General features: G+C 38.5%; 1 protein-coding gene across 2 annotated transcripts in view; it reads right to left on the bottom strand.

The window, feature by feature from the left end:
- Positions 1-20,210, bottom strand: part of LOC149189349 (uncharacterized) — a 147,822-nt gene that overhangs the window by 42,666 nt on the left and 84,946 nt on the right. The window contains exons 3-6 of one of the 2 annotated variants that reach the window (XM_089411800.1): positions 4,507-4,575; positions 4,151-4,292; positions 3,591-3,722; positions 3,182-3,412 (exon numbers count right to left, since the gene is read on the bottom strand). In XM_089411800.1, the coding sequence (XP_089267926.1) occupies positions 3,182-3,412; positions 3,591-3,722; positions 4,151-4,292; positions 4,507-4,575 (574 nt within the window). The remainder of the gene's footprint in view (positions 1-3,181; positions 3,413-3,590; positions 3,723-4,150; positions 4,293-4,506; positions 4,576-20,210) is intronic. The other variant, XM_089411801.1, reaches the window with a different exon arrangement.

The raw sequence follows: 20,210 nt of genomic DNA, 5'->3' as shown, positions 1-20,210 counted from the left end.
ATGTTTCATATGCCTCCTCTTCTGAGATGGTTCATTTAGATCAACAGCAGAAGCATGATGCTTCCCTCTCCTTTTACAATCATCATTCCTTTCATAGTCATCTCTTCGATTATTTTGAGGGAAATGAGCTTGATAGTGACCATATGCTTGGCAAAAAAAACATTGAACATTTGTTCACCATCTCTATCTCTTCTATCTTGAGAGGGAGGAGGAGGTCTTCTTTGTGAAGCAGATTCCCTTCTTGGAGTAGGTCTAGAATTTTGTCTTCTACCAAAACTTCTTTGAAATCTTCCAAAATTAGGTCTCCTTTTATTAACCTTAGCATGAGCTGCAAAGGCTTCTTCACTTGGATCTTCAGTCGAATATCTAAAATGGAGTCTTCATTCTTCTTGAGTGCAGGAGGCACATAGCTTGTCAAAAGATGGAGCATTTTCCCTTGCACTAATACTCAATGCAAAAGAATCCCAAGATCTAGGCAAACCACCCAAGGAGACAGCTACCAATTCTTTGTCATAGACTTCTTCATCAATATCTTTGAGTTGATCTCTTATTTGAGATATCCTGACAGAGTATGATTCCATTGCATCATTCTTTGTCATCTTGATATTGCGAAGTTGACCCTTCGATTGATGGATTGGTGGATGTTGTTGATTGTGTACAACCCATTAATAGCATCATACATCTCCTTAGAAGAGTGGAGATTTGCTATATAGGCAATTAGATTATCCCTAACAAATTCAATAAGAATGCTCCTTGCCATAATATCATCTTCCTGAAATTTGTCTTTCCCTACTTGATCAGTGGGTTCAGTAACTTTATTTGTAAGAATGCCCAAAACTTTGTGCCTTGCTAATACTAGGTCAACCTAGCATTCCATGCCCTATAATTTGTAGCTCCTTCAAGCTCGTTCTCAGTCTTTGAAAAGGAATTCATGATGATGATGAAGATGACCAGCCACAAACTAAAAATAAGACAAATCCCAAATCCCTTCAAGATGCTCTCAAGGTGATCTCACAGCTCTTTCCTTTCACCAAATCTTTGAAACCATGTTGATTTTCTAGTGCAGACAAGACTAGAGTAGTTTTTCACAATTGATAACTACTTCTAATGATATAACCAATTCTTACTTTATATTCCAGTCATCAACTAGTTGTACATGAAAAACTTCAACCATTCATTCCATCAATAGAACAATATAAGATCACAATGAACAATAAACAATAGACAAGAGAAACCAAGAATTAGGCTCACAGCCAAGGCAAAACCCACAAGGGGTAAACCCAACCAATTCTTTCCTTATAAGAGAGAGAGATTTTGTTCATCAATACTACATCAAAGAATATTCCAACAAGATTCAAATCTAACCTCAATAATGTCCTAGTCAAAACTAGTCAACTAAGAGATAAAAATCAATGTTGGTCAACAATTACACTCTACACAGAGACACCAAATTTCAGCCCGAGGTAGCTGAATAAAGGGCAAAAATTTGGTCCTGAAGTAGCCTCAGAAAATAGTCAACGAACCAGTCAAAGTCTTCGGTCAAACCTCCAGTCAATGCATGCGGTCAATGCTAGTCAACGATTTCTGAGGTTGACAGGTTGGAGTTAAGCACACTCCAACCTGGTAAGTTTGTCCCTGGATTCATTCCATGTGAAACCTGAATCTCTTATACAAACAAACCATTTCTTAAATAAGCATGGATAATAATGATGACAAGAAGAAGCAATCATGAATCATGATAGATTATATGGAACCAAACATGGTTGACACTTGACAGTCACTTCTACAAAATCATTCAACTTAGTCTAGCCAACAACTATTTCAATTTACACCTCAACCTTTCCCATTCCATTTGTCCACTTTAAACATGTAACAAAGATCAATCACACATTACAAAACAAAATCACCCACAACAATTCTCTGTCATTTCATTATCTGGAAAATCTGGGTCTTTCGACCCACAAAGATACAAGGAAAAATACAAAACCCCGGAACCTATAACACAGCTCCCTTAGAATGAATTTAGCCCAAGATAACTCAACCTCAAGGAAATCAACCTCTAAATGAAATTGTCCTAGAGAACTCGGCCCAAATACTCTACTAGCAACTCGACATGCACCCTCCTTGCGTGCCACTGATGCGTACTAGGGAAAACTTGGTCTCCTCTAGATATATTCAATCTCCCTCTGGCAACTCGACCCTGCAATCTCCTCCTAGTCGGCCCTCCTAGATTCGCACAAACCCACTTGCACTTCTCCTTCTTTGCGCACTAGTCCACTGAGCCACTCGCACTTAGAGAAAATCGCTTTCTCTGAATGATGACTCGCTCACACAACTTGTGCTCTTCATGTGTCTTCACCTCCTCGCTAGGCTTCCTTTATAATCTTCATTGAGTCCAAATCCCTAACCCCAATCTCCCTTCTAGAACCATCTTGGAGATCAACAGTTGAGATTATTTCTAAGTCACTTAAATAATTAAATTATTTATCCTTAGAAAATAACTCAATAGTCCACAATAATTAATTTACTTTAATTATTGTATTTTTCCTAAGTTAGACTTAGGAAAGAAGACATAAATCACTAGAAGAGGCAAATAATGTCTTCCACATGCTAAGACACCAAATCTATCTAGAAGATCTTCCGAAGCTACAGCTCACATCAACAAAGACGCAAGTATTTCTTCAGGGATAAAATAGCGATCAGATTACCATGCCAAATTTCTATTTTAAAACTTGGGAATGAACTCATTAAACTTTATCTTAGAATGTTAGCCAACTTGTTCCTAGTCAATGATCAAATTCCTAGGTCATGGAACATTTCTTGGGCAAATCAAAGCCAAGAATGTTCACAGTTTTCATAACTTGAAATATGACCCCTAGAGAACTTCCTTAAAATGTAATCAACCAGTAACAACACAAATTATATCCCACATAAAGTTCCCCCACTATAATTTATCCCAAAAGCAAATTAAAGTTATACTGCCCAGGAAAAGTATTCACTGAACAAACATTCATAAGTAGCTATAAAAACCGTGACTTCCAAAGTTCTATTGACCAAGAAGAATATAACAACATTAAGACAAAATATAAGCAATTGATGCAAATTTATATCACTATTAATAGGACTCATTACAAAAATAGCAAAACAAAAGGCTGAAACAGTATGGATTTTCATTACTTACTGTTATATTATACGCAGGTGAAGAGATGTGCAAGACCTCAGTGTCGCTATCTCCATCCAAAACACCATGCCACCTTGTAAGTTTTGGCCCATGTTGTGCCATCAAATTTACTTTGTCGGATTTCTGATTATATGTTTCTTCGCCCATTCTAGAAAGAACTGAATACACCAATGCTCTAATACAAAATGCTACAATGGGAAGCAGGAGCAGAAATGGCACAGTGGCCTTAACCTGAAAATGAAGTTCATTCATCCTTTGAATTATTGGGTGGAAATTGTTCTAGTATCAATGCTAAACTATTGGGGAGACAATTGAGACTCTAAATTGAAACACTTAAGTTACTTACAGGTCAAGGCATTCAAAGTCATCCTACTTTAGGATTTCATCTCTCATAAACTGACAAACTTACCAATTGTAGAGAGACCGGGGATGAAATAATAAATCCAGGCAATGTTGAAGGTTTTATTGAAATAGATGAATCCGGCATCATATTTTGGTCCTTTCGTGTAATTTCATCCAAGCCCATTGTTCTACTGGGAACCTGATACAGATTGCAGCTGTTCATCATATTAAAAGACATCAAACTCATGGCAAAAGATTTCTAGAAAAGGATCAAACTGGGGTAAAGGAAGCCAATGCCCAATTGTAGATTAAAAAGGAAATTTCAACAGGGAACCAATGAAATGGAAAGAAACAAAACAAAGCAATGCTTTCAAATAAGGGTCCATATAAAAGAGCCTTAGGAAACTGCCTGCATATTGCATTTCAAGTACTTTTGGAGATGTATATATTCTGCTTATAAAAAGTAAAACAACTATTACTTGGGAAACAAACATAAATGTCAAGATTTGTTGATCTGATACAGGGTCCGGCAAATAGAACTAATGAGAAAACCCGAATCAATCCCAATTCAAAATGACAAAAAAGGATTATAAGTTATGGATGAAATGAGATCCATTACAGACTCACCCATCTCAACACCTTACTATGCACAGGTACAATTAACAGTTGACCTGCTTGAATCATATCAATATCCTCAATGCGGTTCATCAAAGCAATTTCCTCTATTGATGTATCATACTGCCTTGCAATTGATGCCAAAGTCTGACCCCTGCAAAAACACAATTACCTCAGACAAATCCAAAGGTCACAGCAGATGAAATAATGTTGTCTTTGCCAAAGAAGCTATTTGACTTGTGACAAGTGGAAATACAAAGAGAGCAACTACAAAAATAACTATCTAGGGTTTTCATGTAGCTTAAATAGATAAAAAGTACATAAACTTTCCTTAGACCGATAGATCATTCTACTAATGTGGATTCTACCTTTTATCAAGAACAAAAGTCCAAAAATTAAAATCTATGTTGCCAGATTCCTCACTGTGGCCCATGCACCTGAACCAGAATTTTCACAGGCACATGAGCATGAGGAATCAAATCAGATTAAGTTCAAAAATCAGTGCCAAAATCCCCCTTTTACAGGAAGGATAGAGTTTCCAGCAGTTAAAAATGCATCCACCTGAATCTATGACAATCAGTGTGCATTACCGGAAGACAGAAATGCATGGGAAGAAAAGGCGAAAATAATAAAAAAGAATAAAATCAGGATCAATGGAGACCAACTCATTCCAGCACTCAATAGGTTTGAGGGCAATCGCTAGTTTCCCTTTAAAAAACAAATCTATATTTTAACATAAAATCTAACCTTAAAACTAAAGAGAGAAGGTTAGAATCAAAACATCTGAAGAGAAACTGATTGGGATTATCAAAGGTAGAAGATCTTCCTTATCTTCGTACAAACCTTCACCTTCTATCACACACAAAGAGTACAAGGAGAAGCCCACAAAGTTGTGGAATGTTAATTCTGAAAATGGATATCATGCTCAGCTTTAATTTCCATTAGGGAATGGAAGCTCATATGAAGCCTCCATTTGTTGGAGACACAATTGCCGTTACACCAAAACCCGCAGGTGTTAGTGAACAGACACATCGCTAGATTTAACCACATGCCATGAAACACACGGGGATCGTTGGATTATCACCGCCATTAACGGGGAGCACAACAATCTCCCCCCTCAATGCGAGCCAGGTGTGTTTCAAACTCGAGACCTTTGGCTCTGATACCACTTGTTGGAGACACGATTGCCGTTACACCAAAACCCGCAGGTGTTAGTGAACAGACACATCGCTAGATTTAACCACATGCCACGAAACACACGGGGAGCGTTGGATTATCACCACCATTAACAGGGAGCACAACACCATTTTTATGGAGCATGACAAAACTATTATGTGACATGTCCCCATTGGGATGTACTACTTTTGCTTCCAAGCATGCATTTGCTAGTACTTGTGACACTAGTTCTTATAATCAGGTTGGACCCAGCTTGGACAATGTCAAGCTGGATGATGTACACGTGGGGGGGAGTATGATAAGGACAACTGGTTTTTGTAGCTCAAATTTCTAATTGAATCTCAATAACTTATCATATTCAATAGTATATTATGAATGTCAAATCGTGTCTAATTGCATTTGTATCATTCTTTATATTTGAGAATGTGCATTTGCAGGATGGCCAACATAGACACCCCACATGCTCCACCAGAACCAGCACCTGGTAACTTAGATCAACAGTAAATTCAAATAGCACAGGCTTCGTAACCACACCATCATTTTAAAATAAATATACCATCCAGAATAAACCACTACAAACTATCACTTATACAGAGCATTTTAAGATATAATATACCATCATAAAAGTTAATTTTCATGACAGTGCTCTTCATGGCAATATTATATTCTGAATTGTGAATCTTAATTCATTGCAATTATGTTACTCTTTATATTCAATAATTTGCATTTGCAGAATCAACCACAATTCACTCTCCCACACTCTACATGGAGTACCTTAGCATCTCAAATCCTATACATAAACTATTAAAGGCACTGTGAAAATAGAGTAAAACTTCTATGTTATAGTCTTGAATCTTATCAGATATCTTGCCACCTGCCATTAACAGCCATAGAACCTCCAAACACATGTCCACTTATACAATCTTCTAGCTGTATTGGGAAGGAAATTTCTAACTGTTGATAGCAAACCAAACCCAATATTCACAATGTCAGCAAGAGAATTGAACAGAACCAAACCCAAGCCAAATTCTACAATGAAGAAAGAGATAAACAACACTAGAAGAGCCTAGAGAGGTGCAGCCCTGGAGGGAGAAATAAACACTAACACAAGTAAGCTTGAAAGAGAAATAACCCAAGCACAAGATAGATCAATCAAAATAAGAGCAAGAGAGCTCAATGCTTTAAGGGCCCGCACAATAAGCTTGAAAGAGAAATAACCCAAGCACAAGATAGATCAAACCAAGAGCAAGAGAGCTCCATGTTTTAAGGGCCCTCACAAGTAAGCTAGAAAGAGAAATAACCCAAGCACAAGATAGATCAAACCAAGAGCAAGAGAGCTCAATGCTTTAAGGGCCCTTAGACTAAATCACTTATATAAGAATGAATCAAAGATCACATTATATTAAAATACAAATAGAAGTTGTCAATATATGCCAATGTTCACAAAACCGAACAATTCACCAAGCCTATCAACCCCAAAAACCAAAAATGGTAAAAAAATAAACACAAAACCAATCCATCAAAAAATACATAAAATATTCAAATTGTAATACATACATATATATATATGGATAGATATCCAAACCATTGGCCACAAAATATGCAATTTTTTTCTCATGTATATAGCATGTAAAGGTGAATATAACAAAATGACATCAAATGAAATATACTTATAAACTAAAATACATAAACATAGAGGCTCCAAATACCCTCTAGAATCCAAAATAACCATAGTGTAGTCTACCAATTAAATCAAACTACATTCTTATCCAAATCGAGATCCTCTAAATTCTCTACATGGGTATGTTTGACATCTTGTCTCAATGCCCTTGAAGGCCCAACACCAATCATTGTATACTATGACAGCAGAAGCCGCTGCAAGTCATCCAAGATAAGTCCATAAACAATAGAAGGGGCATCAACAAATAGATCAAGATTAGGTTTCAAGGTAGTTGTAGGGTTTTCATTTTTTGTTTTGTTAATTTTCGATTTTTGGAGAGTAGATGAATTGGTACAAAACCAGTGAAATCTGCCAATTTTGACAAGTTTAGTCTTGAATTCCTTGTTTTTGACCAGTTCTGGATGGTTTTGATTGGTTCAAGACCAATTCAAAACAAAACCAATCTATTCCATTTTAGGAAGTGCTACCTTCTAGTGTTGAGAAATCTAGGGCATAGCAATTAGGTGATTTCTCTTTTAATGATAACTGCTTGTGAATGCTTTTTACTTCTTTAGATTAGGATCTTCTCTTTAGTTAGATTATTATAGTGTTCATCAAACAGCTACCAAAGCATAAACAATAAAGAGACAAGAGGCACAGAACGTAGGCAATTAGCGAGGGCCAAAACCTCTCCAACTTGAGAGGAAAACCCAAACAAATTCTTCTTCTTATAGAGACTTCAATTGACAAATACCAAGACCAAGACCCTTGACACACCCTTTCCAAGACCAAGTCACAAACCCTTCTTTCCAGCTTCTTCTTCTTGACCAAGTCAACTTCACCAGGGCCAAAACCTCTCCAACTTGAGAGGAAAACCCAAACGAATTCTTCTTCTTATAGAGACTTCAATTGACAATTACCAAGACCAAGACCCTTAACACAACCTTTCCAAGACCAAGTCACAAACCCTTCTTTCCAGCTTCTTCTTCTTGACCAAGTCAACTTCTTGCTTTCCTTTGGACCTCGGCTATACTTCAAAGTTTCGGCCTCTTGTTTCAGACTTGCAATTCTCAGTCTCTTCAAAAACCATAATTGCATCACATGGGAAGTATTTCCATCAACTTAGTATCCTTGTTCCCTTCGCTTAGGATGGAGACTTCTTATACATCAATTCGGCTTACATTCTTGACTTGTCTTCTTCCTTGATTCGACCTAATAGGATGACTGAGATAATCTCGGCTTCTCCTGCAGCAAAAGATACTCCTCTTCGCACGTGTGATAGATATTATTATTAGACCTAAAACAGCGCAAAACAACTTGCCTTCTAGTCCTTCCTTCTTTGCTTGGAGAGAGGCTCTTTTAATGTGATTCTCGCACTTCTTGTCTCACTTTAGATTGCTTGACTGAAATCTGCTCCAAGGTGAGGCCGAGCTGGCCTATATATAGTGATATGCCCATCAAGTTAAGCCAACTTCTCCTTGTGACAAGGCTGACATGCCTTTCTAGAATTCTCCTTAGGCCGACATCAAGTAGGGTTTGTGATATGATCTTGGAGGGATAGTGACTTAAATAATTTTCCTTTTACAACGTATAACATGCCCAAAAGGGTCTTCATTACATGACATTGACTCAATAGACTTTATGACTTAATGACCAAACCTAATAGCTCTCAATGGGAGCTTCAACTAGAAATAAAATTCCTTAGAGCATGAAACTCGTGACTTAAGTATTATAAACGTAATTTTATTTTCTTCTTTACATCAATTACATAAAATCATGATTACACATGTCATTATGAAGACCGAACTTAGTTACACTTTTCAACACTCCCTCTTAACTAGGGAGGTATTCATAATCCATACAAGGTACTTGGACATTCTCAATCTGAAGAATTCTCATAAGAAGAGTCAGATTGGTAACCCATCTGTATAGCATCACATCAACCAACATTGTCACATAGCAAGGCCTTGACTAACAGCTCTATCTCTCCACGAGATCAGAGCTCAATGCTGACGAGATTAATGATGTATAGACACCCTCATCATTGTCTCTCTCGGTACATACCCTACCCGGGTTCTCAGAGTGTGTTTCACTAGGACTATTCTTATCTTAGAGTCCCAATTCTCAAAGAATATCAATCTTCTACGACTACTCTTATCTTGGATGCCCACCTCATCATCAAAGAGAATTGAATGCCATATGTTTACCCAATCCTCCATTCTGTCTTCCCAAGTGAAGACAAGAATGATGTGTCTATCTCTCCCTCAAATTAGGGAGGACATATCCATTCCATTGAAGGAATGTACATTAGCTCCCTCTTAACTAGGGACTTGACCAAGCTCCCTTTTGACCAGGGACTTGTTTCCAGCAACTCTTCAAGTGGAGATCATGGGACAATCAGCTGCTTGTACAACTCCTTCCTTTGATGTCATGAAATTCTTCTTTGTCATAGAGTATACATATTTTGGGACTTCTTCATAGGGCATAGACCATCCATCACTTTCATCCATGATTTAGTCATGTCATCATTCCTTTCATCGAAAAGTGATCCATCAGTTCATATATGGCCTTCCTTCATGCCATGTTTCCTTAAGGATCTTTCATCCTGCTACATGGTCATCAGTGGTGGAAGACATCCACAACTCTTCCCTTGGCAGCCCTGCATAAGCCCATCCAGATATCATTCAAAAATAGGAAATGAACATTAACTCAAAATTACCTTTGTGATGGTCTTTCATCATGACATCTTTATGTTTACATCCGGCATACATATCAACACATCTCCAAAAGATATATATTGTCATGGGTCTCTTTCCTTTTCAGACTTCATCAGAGTCTTCATATCTTTCATGAAGATATCCTAGGCAAATCTTCCAGTTCTAGGATGTTGATTGGCTTCTTCATAGTTGCATATTCCAGGATCTCTTCCTTTCTTTCTTCACACATCCTTGTCAACCACCTCATATTTCATATGAGGACATATTATGTTGATTTCATCTAGTTAATGTGTGACACATGCCTTGCCGCATCCTTTAAGGAGGACATCCTTTCTTTCGATCATGCTCTCGAGATAGAGCATTTATCCATGTTACCTGCAACCATATGAAATGACTCTAAAATATCGAATACAAGCATACATACCTCATTTTTCCTTTAGGTCATCCAGACTTCCTCCAACCGCTTCCTTGATTGAAAGAACTTCAATCCCTTGATTTGCTTCACCTCTTTTGTTATCATAGCATCATCCCATGAATTCCCACAAGATGGAATTCTTGATGAAAGCCTTGCTTCCTTTTGATTGGAGAACCTTCCGATGAAGATTCCAATAGAGGATCTTGAGTATCCTCATCTAGCAAATGTTCCCTTTTGACTGATGTATGATGAGCATTGTGCCAGAGAACCTTTTTCTTCTTTTTCCCACAAGTGTCACTTATGCTAATGAGGTTACTAAGAGCTGCATCCTTCCATAGGTGACTGCCATAGACTTCCATTTCAGATATTTTTCCCTATCATCACGAGCTCTTTCTTTTAATGCCTCTATGATGCCATGATGCATCCTAATATCCTATCATTTTCCTTAGTGATTCATGATAGCCATATCTTACAACAGAAAACTTTAAAACAGGAACTTGAAAAGAACTAGGTGAGGAAGACTATCTCAATCATAGTAGAGATATTTTACTTCCTCTTTCTTGGACTTCTTTTTTTCAGCTTCCTTCACTTCTTCGGTGATATGGGCTTCTTCTCTTCCCCTTTTGTTCTTGTCCTTCTTTAGCTTAGGACAATCTCTTTTGTAATGCCCATATTCTTGACATCCATAGCATTGAATCTTAGCCATGTTCTTCTTCTTTTTCCGAGGACCAAACTTTCTAAATTTTCCCTTTCTTTTTGTCATTGTGGCATAAGCTTGATTTTGTTCACTTGATTCCACATCAAACTTCGCCTTGAGCCTGGTTTCTTCAATCTTGCATAGAGACCATAGATCCTGGAATGGAGTAGCTTCTTTCTTCCCATAAATGCTTGAAGTAAAGTTACCCAATTCCTCTGGTAGTGCATTTAGTACTACAGTGGTCATCTCCCTGTCAAACATTATTTCACCCAAATCTTGAAGTTGATCCCTTATTACAGATATCCTCAAAAAGTATGAGGCTATTCCTTTTTCTTTTGATACTTAGCTTGTAGAGTTCTTGCCTTACAGAGAGAACTTCTCCTACAGTGCTTACAGAAAATAACTCTACCAATTTGTCATATATTTCTTTTGAGGTGTCGAGTTTAGATACATACGGAATGAGGGGATGCTTGATGGATTCTATGAGAATCCTTTGAGCCCTCACTTCCCCTTTCATAAACTTTGCAAGTACTTGAGCATCTTCTTTCGATGGTTTGGTGATAGATCCTTTGACATGATCCATAACCTCATTTTCAATGAGACTCAAATATGTCCTCTTCTTCCATTCAAGATAGTTTGAAGCCCCAACCAATTTGTTGCTTTCCTTGCAAAAAGACATTTTGATAGATTCAAACATAAATATAGTCACTTGTGAAGATGCTTCTTCCACTTGTTGCCTCCTTGAATTTTGAAGATGATATAGTCAATAGAGAGCTTCTCCTTGATGAAGATAGTTCTCTTCAAGAATGATCCTTGACCCTACAAAGAGAGAGATCACTTTTGGATCCTTTGATGGTGTTGCCCTTGATGATGATCAATGATGACTTCTTGATGCTTCTTGAATGATCTTCTTCAATGGTAAGAACCTTGCTTCAATGAGAGGGAGATCGTCTTAGAATCTTTTGAAGATGATGACAACGTCCTTCATCTTGATTTTCTAGGATGAATAGTCTTCAAGAAACTTTGATTTGTAGGTCCCTTTAACTTGAGTAGGATTTTTGTGGTCTTTTGAGGATCCAAAGACTTCTTCTGGTGTAGACTTCTTCTTCGATCTAGGGTTTTGACACTTCTTGTAGATCTTGACTTTACTTTGATATCCTTCAAGATTTGATCCTTAAGTCTTTGTGTGTCTCTTAATGAGATGCCCTTTCCTTTCCTTGATTTGTCACCTTAGCTCTGATACCATGTTGAGAAATCTAGGGCATAGCAATCAGGTGATTTCTCTTCTAATGATAACTACTTGTGAATACTTTTTACTTCTTTAGATTAGGATCTTCTCTTTAGTTGGATTATTATAGTGTTCATCAAACAGCTACCAAAGCATAAACAATAAAGAGACAAGAGACAGAATGTAGGGGATCAGTCAGGGCCAAACCCTCTCCAACTTGAGAGGAAAACCCAAATGAATTCTTCTTCTTATAGAGACTTCAACTGACAAATACCAAGACCAATACCCTTGACACACCCTTTCCAAGACCAAGTCACAAACCCTTATTTCCAGCTTCCTCTTCTTGACCAAGTCAACTTCTTGCTTTCCTTTGGACTTCGGCTACACTTCAGATTTTTGGCCTCTTGTTTCAAACCTGCAATTCTCAGTCTCTTCAGAAACCCTAATCGCAGCACGTGGGAAGTATTTCCATCAACTTAGTATCCTTGTTCCCTTCGCTTAGGATGGAGACTTCTTATACATCAATTCGGCTTGCTTTGTTGACTTGTTTTCTTCCTTGATTCGACCTCCTAGGATGACTGAGATAATCTCGGCTTCTCCTGCAATAGATGATACTCCTCTTCGCACGTGTGATAGATATTAGCCCTAAAACAGCCCAAAACAACTCGTCTTCTCATCCTTCCTTCTTTGCTTAGAGAGAGGCTCTTCTAATCTCGCACTTCTTGTCTCACTTCAGATTGCTTGACCGAAATCTGCTCTAAGGTGAGGCCAAGTTGCCCTACATATAGTGATCTGCCCATCAAGTTAAGTTGGCTTCTCCTTGTGACAAGGCCGACATGCCTTTCTAGAATTCTCCTTAGGCCGACTTCAAGTAGGGTTTGTGACATGATCTTGGAGGGATAGTGACTTAAATAATTTTCCTTTTACAATGTATAACATGCCCAAATGGGTCTTCATTACAAGACATTGACTCAATAGACTTTATGACTTGATGACCAAACCTAATAGCTCTCAATGGGAGCTTCAACTAGAAATAAAATTCCTTGTGCATGAAACCCATGACTCAAGTATTATAGACGTAATTTTATTTTTTTCTTTACATCAATTACATAAAATCATGATTACACATGTCATTATGAAGACCGAACCTATTACACTTTCAACACCTAGGAGGTACCTATATGCATGTTTTAGATTGAAAACAGTGTAAGACCAAGGATTTGCACGTTTTGAGCCCTGCAAACCTGTGGTTGACTATGTGTTATGGTATCCTAGGCCTATAATGGTCGGCCATGCCTAGTCCCTTTAGTTTACCATTCTCACTTCCTTTCATCTTGGATAGGATTGGAGGATTTGAGGCGGATCTATTTGGACACATGGTTTGGAGGAGCCATCGGTTTTTGTAGAGGTGATCACACTATGTAGGAACAATCCAGCTCTTCTTGGGCGCACTTGTCTTTCCCATATGGTCATGTGTTATAGAGGATGTACGCATTTGCTTGGCTATGGTATAGCATTATTCAAATCTTCCACATGGTATTCGCACGGGTCGTGACATTCCATTATGGGTAAATGCACCTATCTGAATGCACGGTGCTCTAGGACCAAATGTCAACAGTCACTCAAAATGATCATGATGATGCCTACTTGACATGCCACGTTGAGATTTGGTCGAAAGAGGTTATTTAAAGCAAAATTCAGCTCTAAAGGGGGTACACTGGCATGAATTACGTAAGTAAAAAGGTGACAAAGTGTAGTTGAAATGGTCAAGGCATATATCAAGCATGAACATTAGCTCTCTGTTGAAGGTGTTGGAAATCCGTCAACCAAGGGGATCTCCCCGATATGAAGTCCCAACTAGACCTCACACCGTTTGGTGTAGGAGTCTCATCCGATATAAAGGCCCAGTTGCCATATACTTAGAGATTTGCCTTGGCTCTCGCTGTCAGCACATGAGAGAGTTACGCGGGTATCTTCAAACAGCAAGGTAAGTGTGCTTGGTGAGTGCGTAATGTAACTCGTGTCTAGGTTCTCTTACTACAAAGGGGAAGAGTAAAGTAAGCCTCTAATTGAGAGGTAATAGTACCACCCAAGAAGAGACACACGCAAACTAGAAAGGTCTTTCCAGCACCCAGCGGAATAGTCCACAGCGGATGCAGCAGTTGTTAAAACCGAAGTGAAGGTGACAACACGTACACCACCCAGCAGAGTAGTCCACGCGGATGTGACAGTCATTAAAACTGAAAACAAAAATGGTCTGTCGAGTATCCCGCGGAGTAGTCCACAAGGATGTGACAGTGGTGATAACCAATACACAAAGGTGGTATGTCTAGTATCCCGCGGAGTAGTCCACAGGGATGAGACAGCGGTGATAACCAATACAACACATTCCCAACAATGTAAGTACTAAAACAACTGAAGTAGTTCAACTATCTTAGTATAGGTGAAACAAACATGCATTACAAATGCCGAAAGAATAGTCTTACAAACATTTACAAAACATGCATGAAAACGTGTTGGTTTTAACAGGCTTCTAAATTAAGCAAAAGTCCCAAGACACATCTATACACCATACACCACTAGTCCTAGTAGTGGGACATTGGAGCCACTCATCACTCCTCAAAGAACTGACTGTCTTCTCTCAAGGCTATGTAGGAGGAGCCAAGGTGAAAAGTCCTTGCTCATACAATGGGAGGGGTATATATAACCAAGGGTGATGCTTGACCCTTGTGACTCTTGGACTATCCTTGTGACCTTTAAACTTCCTATGCCTTTTCAACTGACATGACTCTTCAACTTCATGTGTGCGTCCATTGGACTTTCACTTTACATTACATTCAGTTACAACAGATATGGCCCATAGTGATGATTTGGCCTCGACAACTCATGACACAACATGACATGACACTGCTGACATGTATTAGCTAGCTGTGGTGGCGATGTCAAGCTGTTGCGCTGCTAAGTGATAGATGTGCTCTCGGGTGTGCTTTGTCTTCTCCTCTGCATGGCTTGATGTTGCGGGATCTTCAACGGTCTTGGTCTTGTAAGATGGTTCCATGCATGTGTTCCTTTTGCTTGCTACTTGATGCACTTCATTCGTCCGTCCAGCTACAAGTAAGTCTTCTAGCATGTGCGCTCCTTCTCCATCCCATTCGTCGTCTCGCCATGATTTATCAGTGTACCTATTCCTACAATTCACTCATGGCGGGACGACATCAAATCCAAAACCTCCTAGTCTAACATGAAGCATTGTTTTTCGTGTTCCGAGCCCAGGACAGATGACAGGCTGGGAAGAGAGCCCAGTAACTGCGCACTGTGCAGTTCCAAGTGACAAGGAAGGGGGACTGGTCACTGAGACTGCGCAGAGAGCAATGAGTCTCGGTTGAGGGAATTCACTAGGAGGACATCTTTGCGCAATTTCTGGGAGCAATGCAAGCTTGTGTCTCTGCACAATGCGGGGTTCCAGCAAGCAGGAAGGAGGCTCGATGACTATTCTTGCGAAGTGCGCAGTTCAGATAGGCAATGAGGCAATTTCTGCGCAGTTCTGGGAAGGAAGACAAGCTACTCACCTCTGGGATTGCGCAGTGCAACTGACCGGAAGGACAACCTCAAGCACTGCGCAGTTCCAGACAGCAAAGCAGCACCACTGAGGGCTGAGATTGCGCAGTGCAGCTCAGTCAGGGTCTAAGGAAGTGAAGTTGTTCCATCGAGAGATTTTCAGGAAAATGGCTAAGTGTGAGAGGCAAGTGAACTTGTGATGACTCGACATTGTGATCACACACTTAGCGTACTTCAACAACATGACAACACTGACCACCGTGACAACATAACAAAGCATGACCCTTTGTGGGACTGTCTAGAGCTGAAAGCGACAAGTGCGACACTTGGGATAGACCTTTGGACGACCGTGACAACACTTGTGCAACAGTGCTTACAACTTTGTGTGTGAGTGCAATGAGTGTTCACATAGCTAAGACAACCCAAACACACAAAGACAAACCTTAGAAATCACCAGAACAAGATCGCAAGCATGGAAAAGCAATCAACATGCCAAAAGACAATAGTTGGTTAAGCAAGCAAAAGGGAGCAAGACACGTAGAGGAAACACATGGAATGACTTTCAATGCTTGCAACTATGCACGTCATTGAAGACAAAATGATATGAAAATGATAAGCAGTCCTTCAAGCTACACTAAGAGGTGTATTTCAAAAGATGTGCTTTGTTTTTCATACCTACCCTCCAAGGGTTGTGCATCAGATGGAGTCTTCATGCGGTCCTGATCTTCTATCATACCTTGGGTTCCTTGGTCTGCTTATCTTCTTCCTCAGCTCCTTGAGAGTCCTCTAGCATGTCATCCTTCTTGTGATCACTGAGAGACACATCTGCGCAGTTTCAGTGGGCAGTGACTGTTGTGGGATGAGGCCCTAGGAGGACACATCTGCGTAGTTTTAGGATGCAAGGCAGATTGAGCAGCTGAGGGACAAAATTGCGCAGTTTCAGGATGCAAGGCATTGCTGCAGGATGAGGTCCTGGGAGGACACATCTGCGCAATTTCAGGATGCAAGGCAGGTTGGGTAGCTGAGGGACAAAACTACGCAGTTTCTTGAGACAGTGAGTTCCAGTTGAGGGAAGAACACTAGAGGAAACCACTGCGCAGTTTTGAATGCTAAGGGAGGCTAGGCAGATTTCCCCTTGAAGCAAAACAAACTTCCCTTTGCATAACAATCAATAATCCCCATCCCCATCAACTTACCAAATAAGTGACTAAGGAGCGATTGATCACAGGATCCACAGTAGGCTCCAAAATTTGAATACCGGCCAAAATTTTGGAGGGTGTTGCAGCCGCTACAACACTCTTAACTTTGATGCATCCCTTCTAAAGCAAAATGTCACACACCAATGCCAAAATGTAGGGTCAAAAAAGGCATATATGAGGGGTAAAATAAAGTGAACAGTGTCTCAATTAAAGTTGAATGTTAGGCCCTGCCTAGTCCAAGCCCAATAACTTGCCTCTCCATATAAAGACAATTCACCTTTATTTACAATGCAAAGCAAAGTCAAGGTGTACGTTGAGTGGTTATGGTAGTCGTTGGCTCCTTAATACAAATCACCAATTTAATCAGGGGAGTTGTAACACATTGGGTGAGCTGAGAAATTTTCCCAGGCCGCACATGGGGGTATTAACCGAGCTACAAGCTCATAGTGGTAAACCATAACATTCATTTATTTCCAAAAGAGTCGCCGCCCATGTTTAGTCAACTCATGAGCTTGAAAGGTGATCGTAGCACATTTATCATGGGCTATATATTCTCTTAATGCAACTGCCAACATTCTCGTGCGAACATCGGATGGTCTAAGGGTAAAAGTGCTGCCACATGTGGGCCAAACTAGACACAGAAATATGGTAAAAGGTAGCCACCAGGGATCAAAATTGAAGTATTCATTGCCATCCAAAGGTTTTTAACCTGTCAGAAGGGTAGAAAATTATTTTCCATACAAATGAAAATAAATATTAAAAATTACTTGTCAATATTGAGATGAAAATTATATATCAATTATATTATATTTTTTCATTTGAAGGATGAGGAAAATTTCTATAAATGTTGTACTTCTAGTTATTTTTATGAAATTTTGTAATTATTAATCATGAGTGATTGGAGACTTCCACAGTGATTCATATTGTTATAGACTTCCGGAATAGCATTGTGTAATGTATAGAAAAAAGACTCATACTGACCATTATCTCCACGCCCTTTCTCATCACCACCCATCCCAAAAGTCTAGTGTTCTCAAAACCCTTTTCTCCAGAGCTTTAAAAATCGTTGTTCCCCAGTTTCTTTCAGATAAAAAATCCCATCTAGTCAGGGCTTTCAAAGCCAAGGGCTATTCCTCTACTCAGATCTCTAAATCTCTCCAGTTTGTTGCTCACCCTAAACCTAGAAAGTCAAACTCGTCTCCCTCTTGTAACCAAGTCACCCTCCCTTACATTAAAGGGACCACTAATCTTACTGCCAAGATTTTGGCTAAAAAAAGCATTAAAACCGTATTTAAACCCCACAAAACCCTCAAGCAATTGTTTCAATCAGCGAAAGACTTATCTAATTCCTATTTCTACTAGTTCATTTCTCTATCAACTTTGGTAAAAATCTTTTTCTAGAATTAATAAATCTTAATCATTATTTTACTAATTTTCATAAAGCAGATGGTCAAATATTATATTTTTTTTCAAAAAGTAAAATTGGTCAAATATTATTTCTAACTCTTGATTGTTAATCCAACGAATACATAATCCAAAAATTTTCCTATAAAAGGGCGCTCCAACACTCATTTACTCTCAAGGCTCTCTTTGGTCCCTGATGATGGATGGAGTTCCCATCTGAAACGTTGGACGGATCACATACATTACAGAGTGTTATTCCGGAAATCTATAACAATTATTAATCATTTTTCCTTTACAATAAAAAAAAAATGTTTAGATTTTTCCACGATTAAAAAAATATTGAGATTTTTCCACCATAAAAAAAGAATGCTCAAATTTTATAATAATAATAAAAAAATGTTTAATAAAGAAAAATGTTTAGCTTTTTTCCCTCTACCATCCCAGTTCAAGAAAAAAATTCTTATATTTCTTCGTGTAACACAATCATAATACATTTAGGGAGCTCATGTATGCATCTCTTATTTATCTATTGAAGCTATAAATAGCATTGGTGAATTGGGCACTAGTGAATTCTATTCTTGTTGTTCAAAGAGAAGTGACTACAAATTGAATTAGCCTTTATGATGCATCTTTTTGCTACTTGGATTTGCCAACCATCTTCTTCTATGGCTACATAGTCTTCTCTTGCACCATAAAGGATGATCTTTTTAGATGTGACTTTATTTAATTCATTTTGATTTCATGCGTGTCACTTTTCTTTAGAAATTATGTATATTATGGATTTGACAATTTTTGTAAATAACGTTATGTCTAGGTAGTTTTGTATAGTTGTGAAATGCAAAGCTAGGCCAGCATTTTGAAATATTTTTATCATATTACAATTAGTTAAAAAGGTAAATAAATTATAATCCTTAACAAGCATGTTTAAAAAATTTATTAGTTTATTTGTTCAAGTTCTTTGAATTTAAGTTTGTATTTTTTTTCCTTCTTTTAAATCTCACATAAACCAATTGCTCTACAACTGATAAATATATTGAATGTATTTATTGAAAATTAGAGTTCTACAAAAACTATCTCTATCTCTAGATTATAGTTACTAATCAGCAAATCATAGCCTCCCCTTCTCAACTTATAGTTCCCACCAATAATCATATAGTAGCTACTTCCACCAAGTGCTTAGAACCTTACTCGGAAACATAAACATCAAAACCTCATGAGCCCAGTTAGTACGAGTGGAAATATTGTTTCATCAATTGATTGCCTTGTTGATGTACCAATTCCTCCAACAATTGTTTCCCTTCCATCATATGAATCCATGCACCCATGGAAAAAATTGAGTACAAAAAGATAAGACCCTAATATCAGGCTAAGAAGGCCCTTTTCTATTCATTTTGGTAGGATATAAGATTTATGAATAATGTGATCCCAACTTTCAGCCTAGCTCTGAGATCTAAGAAGTTTGCCTCGGGGTTTGGGTTATTTCTGATTATTTAAATTTGTTAAAGACATAGAAGAAAAATAGGAAAGATTAAGATAACTAGTGGAATAAATTCTATTAACAAGATGTACATATTAATACATGTAATTATGACCCTTGATTTTCATCTTCCAAGAGGTCACTTGGACTTCCAATAACTGTTGGAATTCCTCCACACCAACCCTTATAGATTAGGTGTCCAACATTCGCCCCCTTAATCCGAAGGGGTGTATATGAGTCCAAGAAGAGAGCTGAAATACAAAAGTGCATGGCAGCCAATGGCTAGATGTGCTCTCTAAAAAGGTGGTTTAAGGAAGACCACAAACCAAATTAGGTAGAAGAACTCGGGGTCCCTACCATTGGTGGTTTAAGGTTAACCACCAACTCTGGAACTAAAGCTCGAAGCAGTTCTGAAACAATTCTAAATCTAGCTAGAAGTTGAAGTCTTCTATGAAGTGGAAGTGCTCCCTGATGATGGTTTGAAGATGAACACAAACTAACGTAGCAAAAATCGAAGTCTTGTGCCTGTGGCTGTTTAAGG

Source organism: Pinus tabuliformis, chromosome 3_1 (genome assembly GCF_031772625.1).
Source record: "Pinus tabuliformis cultivar Carrire ecotype Pingquan chromosome 3_1, CPIR1, whole genome shotgun sequence".
Taxonomy (NCBI): Eukaryota; Viridiplantae; Streptophyta; class Pinopsida; order Pinales; family Pinaceae; genus Pinus; species Pinus tabuliformis.
The sequence above is the reverse complement of the archived record's forward strand: the minus strand, read 5'-3'. Positions and strand labels throughout refer to the sequence as shown.